The sequence below is a fragment of the Ascaphus truei genome, chromosome 3 (genome assembly GCF_040206685.1).
Source record: "Ascaphus truei isolate aAscTru1 chromosome 3, aAscTru1.hap1, whole genome shotgun sequence".
Classification (NCBI taxonomy): domain Eukaryota; kingdom Metazoa; phylum Chordata; class Amphibia; order Anura; family Ascaphidae; genus Ascaphus; species Ascaphus truei.
In genome coordinates this window covers 387522635-387537374 of record NC_134485.1, presented here as the reverse complement: position 1 = coordinate 387537374, position 14740 = coordinate 387522635, and the positions used below count along the sequence as shown (strand labels likewise).

The window sequence follows — 14740 nt, the reverse complement described above, 5'->3', positions numbered from 1 at the left end:
GTCAGGTGGCCCACTCCTAATGTCAGTCAAGTATTGCAGCACATGAGCGCAATGCATGCCCCTGACTATACAGAATGAAGCCTCCCTACTCCAAGTACTGCGCGAGCGTTGAGGTAGTAAGTAACAAATCACATCCCTGCTACAATTGGGCTATAGAGGGGCTATAAAGAGCCACTGTGAGATAGATAAAGGGAATGAATTTGTATAATGGCAGTAGGCTGTATACATAAAATACCTATAGGCAATATATGTATATAGATAAACAATAACACAAATGCTTATGGTAAACAAATACAATAAAATACATATTTTAAACAGAAAAAAACATATATAAAAAAGACAGTTTATTGTTTTAAAATATGCATTTATCAAAAATGATTAAATGATAAACACAAAATAATAATAAAAACATTTTTTTTAAAAAAAAGCAACAAATATGTCTCGTGCCTTAATTACAGCAAATTGCATATCCCGCTGGATGAGAGTAATAATCATGTAAGTTGTTGACATCGATCTAATGTGGAGTTACGAACATATGTACATTAATTTTTACATTTTTACTGATTACCTTGCCCTGACTTATGGAAACTTCCAATTGTCAATATGGGTTGTTATCAAATCAAGATAATTAGTGATAAGTCAAGAGGTGGAGGTCATGCTGAAAGTTAAACTCTTGTTTTGATTATCTCATAAACATTAAACTTATTATTTTAATTATCACGTAAACATATTCACAATGTGTGAAAACCTTTTGGTGTATTTCTATGGATCGTTCCAAAGTAAATGATACTCATTTGAGAAAATGGTTAATATTCCATTCTATATTTATTCCATCGGGGAACCTTGTTCTTAATGTAAATATCCAATAGGATTCTCTGCAATCTAATGTTTTCACAGTGTTACCCCCTCTTTCTTTTCTGATTATTTTCTCAATACCTACAAATGAGAAATTACTGATGCCTCCCTGCCCACATTCTGAAAAATGTTTGGAAACAGGGTGTTCCTTATCATTTTTGCGTATCAACCTGCAATGTTCCTGCATCCTTACTTTTAATGCCCTTGTGGTCCTACCGACATATCTCTTCCCACAGCCACATGTAATCAAATACACTACAAATGTAGTGTTACAATTGATGAAATTATGTATGGTATAGCGTTTATGTGGACTGTGGGAAAAGACATGTCGAGCTGGTTTCATGAATTGACACATGTTGCACTGATTACATCTAAAAGATCCCTTTGTCACAAAATGTTCAGATATCTTTACTGGTGTTGATACTACACTTGGTGATAAAAAGGTAGCTAGTGTCTTAGCTCGTCTGTAGACAAATTTTGGACCCTTATCTGTGTATTTCTTTAGGATTGGATCCATCCGTAACAATTCCCAGTGCTTGTTCACAATCTTATTTATTTGACTGCTGGATTTGCTATATTGTGAAATAAACAGTGGACATGCTACGTCCTCTTTTCTGTCTCTTTTTGTTTCAGTGTATACACCTCCCCTCCTCCTTCTGGACACAGACGGCATTACTGTAGCTCGTTCAATTCCCTTGACCTCCTGTAGTGTAGTCTGGAGGGTCTCCCTGTCGTATCCTCTCTCAATAAATTTATTTGTCAGCTCCTCAGACTGAGTGATGAAACTCTCAAACGTTGAGCAGTTCCGTCTCAGTCTGAGGTACTGGCCTTTAGGTATTCCTTTGATCACCGACCTGGGGTGGCAGCTGTCCGCTCTAAGAAATGAATTGCGGGAATTTGGTTTCTTGTATATATCCGATTGTATTTTTTGATTGATGTCGATATAAAATAAAATGTCCAGGTAGCTGATGTGATGAGTATGATAATTAATAGTGAGTTTGATATCAAAAGTGTTGTTATTTAAATATTCTATAAATTCTAGTAAAGTGTCAGTGTTCCCGTGCCAGATAAAGATGAGGTCGTCAATAAACCGTTTATAAAAAATAATATTGTGTCTATAAAGATTTGTGCTTCCAAAGATAAATTTATTCTCCCACCACCCCATGAAATGTTGGCATAGGAGGGGGCAAAACTTGTCCCCATTGCCGTCCCCCGAAGTTGTAAATAAAACTTGTGATCAAAAAGAAAATAATTGTGCGTGAGTAAAAAAAGTATTGATTCCATTATAAAAGTGGTAGTAGGTAATGAGCTGCCTGGACATTCTATGAAATGGCGGACAGCCGTCATGCCCAGATCGTGTTGGATGATCGAGTACAGGGAGACCACATCCATGGTAACCCACAGGTAATCTTGATTCCAACTAATATGTTCTAATTTAGTTAGCAGGTCACCTGAGTCCAGAACAAAGGAGGGCAGTTTCCTAACAAAAGGCTGCAAATATGCATTCACATATTGAGACAAACCATCTCCCAAAGATCCAATACTGGAGACTATTGGCCGACCAGGAGGATCGACCAAAGTCTTATGGATCTTTGGGAGATGGTGGTAGATGGGAATGATAGGGTGGCGATTGATTATAAAGTCTGGTTCATTTTTGGTCAAAACATGTGTAGCTGTTCCCAGATCTACAAGCTCAAGTAGTTCCCTCAGAAAATAATCCGTGGGGTCCCGTGGAAGCACAGAATAGGAGGACACATCCTCCAGTTGGCGAAATGCTTCCTTGAAGTAGTCAGTCCTACTCTGTACCACCACAGCACCCCCCTTGTCGGCATTTTTTATTACTAACCCAGAATTCTCTTGAAGTGATTTAATAGCAGTTCTCTCCTCCTTGTTAAGGTTATCGTACCTTGAAGGGGAAAAGGAAAAACCCTGAGCCAGCAATCTGAGGTCACGGACCACAAGGTTCTCAAACATATTCAGATAGGGACCTTTGGCAAAAGTGGGGTAAAAAATGGATTTCTCCCTGAGTTTAGATTCCCAATCTCCTAGAATGTGTGTTTGTGTGTCTTCTAAAGTGTTACCTTCTAGAAAAAGTTCTTCCATATCTCTCAGTAAACAATCATCTCTAAATGAGTCAGAAGTTCCTATGTTAGAGGAAGAGGATAATGAAGGAGAGGAAGGGTTAGGTATATTACACATGGTTACATTAGGTGCCTCACAGGGCACTTCATCTGGTGTTGTCACCGTCTGAGACCCACCACAGCTATCGGAATGGTGGAAGAATTTTTTTAAAGTAAGTTTGCGTACAAACTTATGGACATCGACCACTACACCAAAGAGATCGACGTCCATAGTTGGCGCATATTTTAAACCTTTATTGAGGAGTGAGGTCTCAGCAGGTGACAAATCTATGCCAGAGATGTTAATTACATTGTTGGTACAGGTTAATAATTCTTTTTCCTTTTGTTTGCTCTCTTCCCTCCTGTGTCTTTTCTTCCCCCCCCTCCTTGTCCTCTTTCGTCTCTCCTGAACATAAGATAGTTTTTTGACTGTTGGTCAGTTTGATAAGAGTCACTCTGTTTCGCAGCTGTGGATTCCCCCCGGGTCATAGAACCGTCTGATGGACGCCTCTCTTCTCTGGGATGATCAATATTCCCACGTTGTGAATTATTGGTTCTAGTTTCCATATCCATAAATGAGACCGAGTGTGATGTAGTCTCCACATCGGACAGTTCAGAGTCCCCACTTTGATAATCAAAATTGCTTGTTTTTAGTATGGATTTACTTGGGGTTGATCTGCGTGATTGATTATTAGATGTGTCCCTTGAGAAACGATCAAACACAGGAACAGTTCTCTGCCAATTGTATATCTGATTTTTCTCGTAGTCTATACGGTCACGGTCATATTTGTTTTGTTTACGTATCATAATTTCTCTTTCTGCCTCCTCCACAGTCTTGGCTAATATTTGGTCATATTTGGAAAAGCCCTCAATGTCCTTAAATTTCCGTAGTTTATCCTGAAGTTCTTTAATCTGTGTGTCTAGTGTCGATTTTTCTTTGATTTTGTGTTGCAAGATTAATTCCATTAGGCCAAATGAACAGGTATTCAACATGGTGATCCACTGTTCTTCAAATTTTTTATCAGGGAAGCCAAAAGTTGGTGCTTTCTTTACTCTAAGGCCCCGTGGAATTCTTTTCATTTTAAGATAATTCTCTGTGGCCACAATATCCCACCAAATTCGAGTTTTATAAATCAACAGTCTTTCTAATTTTTGGAAGTATATTTTCAAATCACAGATATCATTTGTGTCTGTTTCCACTACATTTTCAAAGACTCGAAGGGCTTTTTTCCTCCTACATGTGTCATCTCCACAATTAAATGTGTATACAACAGGGATTGGGTTTTCTTGTACATCCTCCATATCATTCATTGGGGTTCCCACAAACAATGTATATCAATGTCCAAAAAAAAAAACAGTTTTTTAAAAAGCTGAAAAAATGCACAGACCTGCTCCTATGAGAGTTACAATTGTATATACAAATTCCTTAGTTCATGATTAGTCCACTTATGCACGAGCAACCATGAAGGGAAAACGTAATAGTGTATTTGTAATGGTGCTCAACAGTGCTGGGACTATGTGAAAGGAGGGGAGTATACTGGGTGATAATTGTATTTTACAATGGTACTGTGCCTTTAAATGGGCATAAGGTACCCTGAAGGTAGGAGTGGGTTGCCAAAGACAGCCCTCTCTTTCCTCATTGGGTAGCCCCAGCTACCCCTAAACAGCACTTCTTGATAAAGTCCCTTGAACGAAACGCGTTGAAGGTTTGCTGTTGTCCCACACCATGAATTAAATAAAGGACTATTTTTTCTGCAAGACCTGCTCCTCCTTATTGCTGTGCGCTGCACACCCTGGCTTTGGATCTATCATTTCGGGTATATCATCCCTCACGTCAAATTTATCTCAGTTTATCGACTACCATCTTCAGCCTTTGGTATGTCAGGCAACATCTTATTTACGTGACACCACTCATGTCCTTCAGATACTGAGGGACTTGGAGTGGCGTTCTGATTATACATGGGTGACTGCAGACATAACATCTTTGTATACAACGATCAACCACCTCAAGGGGTGTCAAGCAGTAGAACGCATGTTTGAATTAGACACCACTATTTCAACAGTTCGCAAATCATTTTTGTGAGACAGTATCCGGTTTATTTTAACACATAATTATTTTCAGTTTAATGCACAATTTTTCTTGCAGGTATGTGGAACGGCGATGGGAACCAGGTTTGCCCCAAGTTACACTGGCGACACACTTTATTCGAGCTCGGCTAGTCCCACGAATTCGGGTATACCCGGGTGTATTAAGGTTTTTGACTGTTTTCTGCCCGAGTGCTTTGAGGTATTTTCCAGGCAGGGATTGAAGCATTTTATTCCCGCTGGCTGCAATACTGCACAGTATATATATATATATACTGCATTACAATTCATGAATTTATGCCATCTGGTAGACACGCGAAGCATTGCAGCCTATTAAATCCTAATCATTATCATTTAACAGATCAGCCGCCCGTCAGCCAGGCATGAACCCAGGCTGGGAAGGCAAACGCAACGGGGCTTGTCAGAGGTGAGGAGCGGCGCATTTCAGTTATCTGCCAGGTACATACTGGGTATTTGCTCGAATAAAGTGTGTCGGTGCAGTACGCAAACATATTTATGGACAGTTGGGAAGAAGACTATGGGGCCTATGCAGAGAGCAGCGAATTTTAAAAATGGCGAATTTAGTAAAAAGTAGCTTTTTTGGAGAGTTTTATTCTCCATATGCAGAAAAGTGCGAATTCTGCTATGTTTAACATGGATGCGTGTGGCGAGTTTAAATTGGCGAGATGCGCGCTTCAGAAACGTGTAAAAACAAATTCGCGCCTTTTTTTCCCATTGCAATGGCCGCGAGCGGCCGCTTCTTGCCAATTTTTTCTGGCGAGGCAAAAAGGAGACAATCGCGCCATTTTATTGGCGCGAACAGCCGCTAGATGCCGTTCGCGGCTCTCTGCATTAGGATATTTTTAAAACTGGCGAGATTGAGGTTCTCGCCAGCCGCGAGGCGAGTTTTACAAATAGAAAAGAAAAATTGGCGCGTTTTTCGGAACTCGCCATTTTCTGCTGTTTTCTGCGCGATTTTCTCCAAAAAATGGCGAATTTCGAAATAGCGCTGCTCCCTGCATAGGCCCCTATGTCTGGAACAACTGTCCACTTGGGGCACACCTGGTGCTCTGGCGCCATTTCATAGATGACGTGATTTTTGTTTGGTCTGGCAGTCCAGAACAGTTAGAACTTTTTTTTGTTTATTTAAACAATAACGATAGGGATCTCTCATTCACATTTAATCACAATAAACAACACATAGAATTCTTGGACCTTAGTATATCTGTGGTAAATAACAAGATCCAGAACAAAACCTATTTAAATCTGTACAGGCAAACAATTACTTACGAGCGGACAGCCAACACGACCCTAGCTGGATACGCAACATCCCAAAGGGACAGCTCATCCGCTTGAAGCACAACTGCTCCAATCAGGAGGAGTTTGTGATTCAGGCGGGTGAGCTAAAAAATAAATTTAAGGCTAGAAAGTATTCCGAAAAACTACTTCTGCAGGCATCCCAGCAGGTAGATCAGATAGATAGGAATAGCCTCTTAGAATATAAGAAACCAGCTAGTGATAAGGAATTTAGGGCCTTATGCAGAGAGCATCGTTATTTCGAAATTCGCCATTTTTTGTACAATTTCGCGCAGAAACCGGCAGAAAATGGCGAGTTCCGAAAATCGCGCCATTTTGTTTTTTCAATTGCTAAAACTCGCCTCGCGGCTGGCGAGAACCTCCATCTCGCCATTTTTAAAACTCTCCGAATGCAGAGAGGTGCGAACGGCATAAAGCGGCTGTTCGCGCCAAAAAACGGCGCGATTCTCGCATTTTTGCCGCGCCAGGAAAAGATGGCAAGATGGCGCTCGCCGCCTATAGTAAAGGGGAAAAAAAGGCGCGAATTTGTTTTTACACGTTTCTGAAGCGCGCATCTCGCCAATTTAAACTCGCCACACGCATCCATGTTAAACATAGCAGAATTCGCACTTTTCTGCATATGGAGAATAAAACTCTCCAAAAAAGCTACTTTTTATGAAATTCGCCAATTTTAAAATTCTATGCTCTCTGCATAAGGCCCTTAATGGCAATTTGGCCTTCGTGACACAGTATAATGAAATGGCTCCAAAGATCCCTCAGATTATAAATAAACATTGGCCAATTCTTCTGTGTGATAATACTCTAGCACAATGTCTTCCAGCCAAACCCAAAATTATTTTTACAAAAGCAGCTAATCTAAAATCACGTTTGGCACCCAGTTATCCTTTGGATCATGTCAAATCTGTGTCAACAAATGCGAAAAAAGGTTTTTTTAAATGTACCAAATGTACTGCATGTTCATATAGCTGTAACACTCAAATATTTAGATCTAATGTGACATCAAAGACTTACACTATAAAATCTCACATTAATTGTCACACTCCATATGTGATTTATTTACTCCAGTGCCCCTGCAGCCTTCAGTATGTGGGCCGTATAGGGAGGTGCTACCAGAGGAGAGTGTATGAGCACATATATAATATTAAGAGAGGTCTCATTACACATAGTGGGCCTTATGCAGAGAGCATCGTTATTTCGAAATTCGCCATTTTTTGTACAATTTCGCGCAGAAACCGGCAGAAAATGGCGAGTTCCGAAAAACGCGCCATTTTGTTTTTTCAATTGCTAAAATTCGCCTCGCGGCTGGCGAGAACCTCCATCTCGCCATTTTTAAAACTCTCCGAATGCAGAGAGGTGCGAACGGCAAGTAGCGGCTGTTCGCGCCAAAAAATGGCGCGATTCTCGCATTTTTGCCGCGCCAGGAAAAGATGGCAAGATGGCGCTCGCCGCCTATAGTAAAGGGGAAAAAAAAGGCGCGAATTTGTTTTTACACGTTTCTGAAGCGCGCATCTCGCCAATTTAAACTCGCCACACGCATCCATGTTAAACATAGCAGAATTCGCACTTTTCTGCATATGGAGAATAAAACTCTCCAAAAAAGCTACTTTTTATGAAATTCGCCAATTTTAAAATTCTATGCTCTCTGCATGAGGCCCAGTGTTTCACATCATTTTTTAACTCATCACAATCGGAATCCGGTTGGATTGAAGTGTCAAGCTATTGAAACAGTGCAGGCCAATTGGAGGGGGGGTGATCAGCTCAATCAGATCAGTAGGCGGGAGTCTTACTGGATCTATGAGCTGAAGACCCTCTCTCCAAACGGTTTAAATATTGATTTCGACCTGGGAGCTTTTTTAAAATAGTAACTTTTTAAATATATATTTATCTCTGTGTAACTATTTAAAAAAAAATTTTTTTCTTTTAGCACATATCACTTTACCATATGGATTTTTATGTTGTAATTAACACGTGATTATGGAGCGTTATAAAATCATGTATGTATAAGACCGCAGCTAACTTCATTTATTGCATTTTTAATGTGTTTTTAATGTATCATATTCGTTGTGATTGTTTGTTGTGTATGTTAGTAAGGCTGATTGTATATTGGGCATGACTGACAGCTGCCTAGACCAATCACATGTTAGATTTTGGTCCCATTATCCAATAGCAATAGCTCTGTCAGTATATAAGCAATTCATGTCCAGTGACCTATACCCCCTGAAGAAGTGCGCATGCGCATGAAACGCGTTGGGCAGTATTATTATCACTTGTAGATTGTGGCAGAGGACTTGCATTCATAGCCGCAGCAGTTCATTGGAGAGGGATTTCAGTGATTTCACCCGCCTCTAGGAGTATATTTCCGGCAGCAGGTTGAGTGACAGTTCCAGGAGAGCCCCAGAGTCGCACGGAGCGACGCACTTCCGGTCGCGGAGCAGAGGAGATCCCTGGATGTCACGTGTACGATTGAGCTGCAGCCGGTCACCATCTACCTAAACCCATGCTCATGGTCTGTGGCAGTTCTGTAAGTAGGATTCTGGTTTTTACCCAACGGATCCCACGTCTGCTACATCATTTTATTGTGTGTAATAAACCTATCTTTAGTATTAGTCAGCCTCGCTTGTTTTATGTAGTGTTTGTCTTGTCTGTTTTATCTTGCTTGTCTTGATTATCTGCACTATGATGTGTTTTCCTTGTCTCTTTTCTCTCTACATATGTTGATGGAGTCCACACTGTGAAGTTTAACTGGGAAGCTATATCTACAGCTATCATTCGTTTGAGAACATTCCACTATTGGACATTTAATATCCACCATTGGACAATATTGGCGCCGGTCTGTATTGTTTATTTGTGATATATATATATTATGTGGTAATGGTTGGGGTTTCTCAGAACTTGTTGGGAATCTGTGTATTTTGTTAATTGTGTGCAGCTGGTCTCAGCTGCTTATGGGAGGGTAGTGGCCCCTCCCCACAAGGTTTAAGCTTGCCCCATCCCACTTTCCAAGTTGGCAGGTCAGTTTCAATTTGCCAGGTTATGACAGATCCAATGTGATAATTCTTCCTGTAATTATACAGGTAAATAAGAATTTTAACCCAGGTGAGTGTTAGGACCTGCTTCGGTCATGCCTTGTAAGTGGCAGCAGGCTTAAGACGCTTTGGCCAAAGGGTTAAACTAAATATGTAGGTATTGCACTGTGTATTTTTGTCACATTGGAAGTAGCTTTGGACATTTTTGTTTTTTGTTGTATACAAGAAACAAAGTAAGCAGGTTTTCTTTTCATGTAGCTGGTTGTGGCAGGTTCAATGCCAGGACCATCCTGCCACCCTGCCTCTAATGATCGAGGTAAATAAGGATTTTAATCAGTTAGTGTTAGGACCTGCGAACTGGTCTTGCCTTGAAAGTGGTTTGCAGGCTTTTACGCTTTGGCCAAAGGGTTAACTAAATTACCCTTTTTCATGAGATATATAGGTATTTCACTGTGAATTTTTGTGTCATTGGATGTTGCTCTGGACTTCTTTGTTTCTTGTTTTATACAATTAGCCACGCCCAGCAGCACTCCTTTTGACATATACTGTATATATATTGTAGTAATTTATGGGGGTTTCTGGGAGTTTGCTGGGTATCTGTGTGTTTACTAATATAGGCCCCTTTGTGTTTACTGTATCCAAATACATTAAAGTAGTAAAACAATGTATCAGGTCAGCTCAACAATGACACCTCCTTACCCAACAACAATGGTATCTGCCAACAAAAATGGTACCCCCCAAAACAATGGTTCTCCCCAACTACAATGGTACTCTCCAACAACAACAACAAAAAGTAGATGTTAAAAGGTCTCCCAGAATAGCTCTTAAAACCTAAAACTTGCTTACTTGTCCCCTAGAGTGTGTCCCTGTTTATATCTGAGGAATGAGGACATATTTTATAAAGGATATTCTAATCTCATTGTATATTTCTCTGGTAATATATTTCATAGATATACTGTGTACAATAAGTAATTAAAACATACTGTGTACAGTAACAGGCCACCTCTCTAGATAAACAAAGTACATAAGTAGATCGTCTTCCAAGGAGAAATTCATTTCTCTCTGTCTCAAGCAGAAAGATAAGTGTTAGTTAGAAATAAGTTTCACAGTTTTTTCCAGTCAATCATTTAATTTTTTTAAAAAAACTAAAAATACTTAGGGACCTATGCACTAAGCTCCGGTGGTTTTTAAATCTCCATTTTTGACAGCGTTGCTATCACGGTATGTAGAAAGCCCTGAATACCAGTGATAGCAACATTTGCAAAAATGGAGAGTAGCCGACGACGTGAAGATTGCTCCTCTGAAAAGGGCTCACCCGGTGAGTTCTTTCTGCTGCAGAGAGAGCCGCCTCTCCCTGCACAAATCTCGCCCAAATTTTTTTCAATTTTTTTATTACTAGTGTAATAGCAAAGGGGTCTCCGGAGCAGGACAGTGTTGATTTCAGGTCCAGGGATCTCTTACTTCCCGATGTACAGGCCACATTATGTCACGTGACATAGAATATTAAAATGCATAGGAGGGCACCCCATACCGGGGCCTGTATCTCGGGAAGTAGGGTGTCCCCGGACCCCAAATCAATGTGGGTCTGCTCTGGAGACACCCGGCTACAATACACTAGTGATAAAACCCTAATTAAAAATGTAACACATTCGTTTCCGTAGCGGCTATCTGCTACGGTAATGAAGCTCCTTTAATGTAATTTTTATTAATAGTGTGCTGAAGCAGAGGGTCTCCTGAGCTGAAGCACTTTGATTTCAGCCTTAGCGACCACCTGCTTCCCGAGATACAGGCCCCGGTATGGGGCATCAGGTGCCAGCATTGCCGTGTCACGTGATCGGGGGATTTAAATAATGAAGGAGATACCGGCACCTTATATCTGGGCCTGTAACTTGGGTCCCCGAGGCTGAAATTAATGCGTTTCAGCTCAGGAGATCCCCTGCTCCTGCACACTATTAATAAAAATGTAATTAAAGCAGCTTCATTTCCTTTGCGGATAGCTGCTAAGGCAATGAAAGGGTTAAGGCATAATACCAGTTTTATTGAGGGCAGAGGGTGTGCGTAAAGTGGGTACTTGACCCTTCTCTCACCCCCTCTGCCCCAAATAAACATTACAATATGTACAGAACACCAATACACAACCCACCCCATGTGCCCCTACATTAAACCACAATTTATTTTTCTATACACAGGATTGATACCAGTGGCCAACGGTGGTCGCCACGGGTGTCTGTGGGCCTCCAGGTGGTCCCTGTAGGTGTCCGTGGACCCAACATGTTCCCCGTGGGTGTCTGGGGGTCCTCGGGTGGTCACCACAGGTGTCTGGGGGCCCTTGGTGGTCCCTATGGGTGTCCGGGGGTCCTCGGGTGGTCCCTGTGGGTGTCTGGGGTCCTCAGGTTGTCCCCGTTGGTGTACAAGGGTCCTCCGGTGGTCCCGCTGGTCCCTGCTGGCCTGCGGTACCAATACTGTATCCCAAAAAAAAAAATTGGCAGACATTGCAATAAATACACCTCCCCCCGACACATACAGTACAGTAATAGGCAAAATAACTATTATCCAGATATGGATAATAGCTCATTTGCCCATTATTAAATCAAACATTAGCCAGGCAGCAGAAATAAAGTAAAAAAAACGTTCTACTTACCCCTGCCATTATGAAGGGCGTCCTCATCAGCATACTGCAGGGCCATGTCCTTTGTTGCCAGAAAGAATACATACAAAAATACAATCTAATGGCCCCTAACCCCTTAATCACCTTAGCGGTTAATAACCGCTATAATAATTTAGGGATTAACCCACCATCCCCGTTACCAACCCGGTAGTCTTATCACCCACCAACAGCGAAGAGAGGTGCCTGTTGCAGTGGGGGAGGAAACCTGGTGCCAGCAACCAGACACAGAGCGGTGCCGGGACAGCTGGGGCCTGGCCAGAGGTCAGGTCCAACTGTCAGCACCGGCTGTCCGGACGGCCAGGCCCCCACAGCCTCCAGGACAACAGCCTCCCCCCCCCCTGTCGACGGTACTGATTATAATAACTAGGTACAGAGAGGATGCATTTCCAAGATTTCACTATCCTCATTAAATCACATTCACAATGATAGCACAAGATGCATCCCATTCAAATTAATGGGACTAACATTTTCCCCAACAGGAGGCAGTGGTTTTACTGCATATTTAATTATTCAATAGGGGTTTTGTGTTCTACACATCACATCATATAGAACAGTATATCTTTACTTTGTGCAGCACTTCAACCCCCAATGTAAAGCCTAATATCCAATCTTAAGTATTTGGATTGATCCACCATATTCTGTATATTGAACATATTTTCAAAAATAGTTACAATTATTACCTCTCGCTGCAAAATACATCTCAATATCAGACGTTTCATTATAGAATCTTGTGAATTTCAGGGGTGTCACATCACTCCAAACTTGAAAAGCTCTCTTGATTGATCTTTCTACATCAGCCTGGGCCATGTCAGGTGTGAAGTTCAAAATTCTTAGAGGAAACAAAGTGATAGTTATATTATTTGAGGGTGCATTAACAGTGAGCATCAACAATATTTTTGATATTCTTCTAGTTTATTACAAAATCTTCTGGTAATACAGAGGTGTTCAGTACAGTGTAGGATGGACCTGTGATGGATTTTTAACTGTATTGTGTGGTATGTTGCAGGTTCAAGTTGCAGCAAGAGGATTAAAGAAACATATTTATCTGTGACATAATGACATTTATAACTCCCCCCCCCCCTAAAATATTCATGACACTTAAAAACCTAGTACACAAAACCGCCATATTGTATATGTAACACAAGTGGTTATAGGAGCTACATTTAATTTCCTCAGCAAACCAGCCCCCCCCCTAAAAAAAACCAGGAACTATGAAATGTCCTTTAAAAATATAACAATTCCAGTAAAGTTCTACAAATGTGTGGTTTGCTTCACAGTTTAGTAATCTGCACAATGTCCAGGATTTAAGCATCTAAATATTTGTAAAAAGTCACGGGAGACCAGTACTTTTAACACCTTTAACCTTCCGGGATCAATGGATTATGCTGGACAAGATAGTAGAATAAAATGGGTTTACTCTGGTGAGACCAGCAGACATACCTGTACAATGAAACACAAAATACAGTAAATACACACTTAACTGGGGGTCTGGGGTAAGTTTCTAGCCTCACTAGGTACAGGGTGCCTGCTTCAGAAGGCTTACATTGTCCACTCCATATCCAGGAACACCATGGTACTCTTTTGGGGAGAGAAACCTGGCTTTCCCCACTGACCACGACTTACTGTAGATGGAATGTAGAACTTGGCCCTGATCTGAGAACTTGCCCTCATCTAAGCTTTGTTTCTCTGACAACTCCGTGCCTAGTCATTTGCTGTTCAGAGCAAAGCACTTTTTAAAAGCCCTCCAGTGCCTCACTGGACCAAGTCTCAAGATAGTCTGGTTCTCTGATTGGCCAGTCCCCTTACCTCTGTGTCCTATGTTCAACATGGAGAAAGGGCTGGCGACCAATCAGAGAACGGATCGTAACTGCAACAGCCAATCCGAGCTGGGGGCTCATCTAGCTGCACGCATCAGAGGAGGGGGTGTGTCGAGTAAGCTCAGGATGCCGGCAAGTGGGAAATTCGAACTGGCCAATGGGAACCATGCCTACCAGCAACTGTTTCCCTTGCCAGCCCTATACCTCCCGCTGGGTAGGCTCCATCAAGTCTAGGAGAACAAAGAGTCTCCCCCACGGGTAGCCTTTGTCTCCAGACCCAGTCCTTCACCCTTCCCAGCTCACCAAACGTTCTGACAGATTTCAACGTCCCTTCTCATCTTTGATCTCGTATCTCTATGCAGACATCCTGGCTGCTCCTCAGATTACCAGGACTGTCTGTATGCATACACTTACCTGCAGACCAGATGCGGTCTGTGGGTATAATGTGGGGGACAACTGGTTTTTTTTTTTCCCCCCCCCCAACTTTGTACACATGTTTTGAACACATTTCCACACAAATATCCTCCTTTAAACTACCACTCCTGAAATCCCAGGTTTATTGAAAGTCATTATGCTTATTATACATACAGTGTACCCTGCGTATGGTGCTTCTAAGGAACCGGGGACCCACATTTTTCAGGGGTAACAAGTTGGGCTTCACCTTTATTATGAACTGGCTACCCCTACCGCCACAGGCAAATCTGGAGCATTTGGACACCTGGATTATACAGAAGTAGCAGACGTTATTGCAGAATAATGCGTGTTTGAACACGTTATCACTTGATTTACCAGCTCTCCTGCACAGCACACAGTCTCCTGCACTGCATGGGTAAGTGCTGTTGTGGGGCTGTT

The 14740-nt window shown here is 41.7% G+C and overlaps 1 protein-coding gene across 5 annotated transcripts in view; it reads right to left on the bottom strand.

Moving 5' to 3' along the window:
* LOC142490301 (matrix metalloproteinase-18-like) overlaps positions 1–14740 on the bottom strand; it is a 105515-nt gene that overhangs the window by 67167 nt on the left and 23608 nt on the right. For all 5 annotated transcript variants that reach the window (XR_012800023.1, XR_012800022.1, XR_012800024.1 and 2 more), the window contains exon 3: positions 12752–12900. Coding sequence is in view for 2 of the 5 variants with exons in the window: in XM_075592407.1 (XP_075448522.1) it covers positions 12752–12900 (149 nt within the window). In the remaining 3 variants the exon portion in view is untranslated. The remainder of the gene's footprint in view (positions 1–12751; positions 12901–14740) is intronic.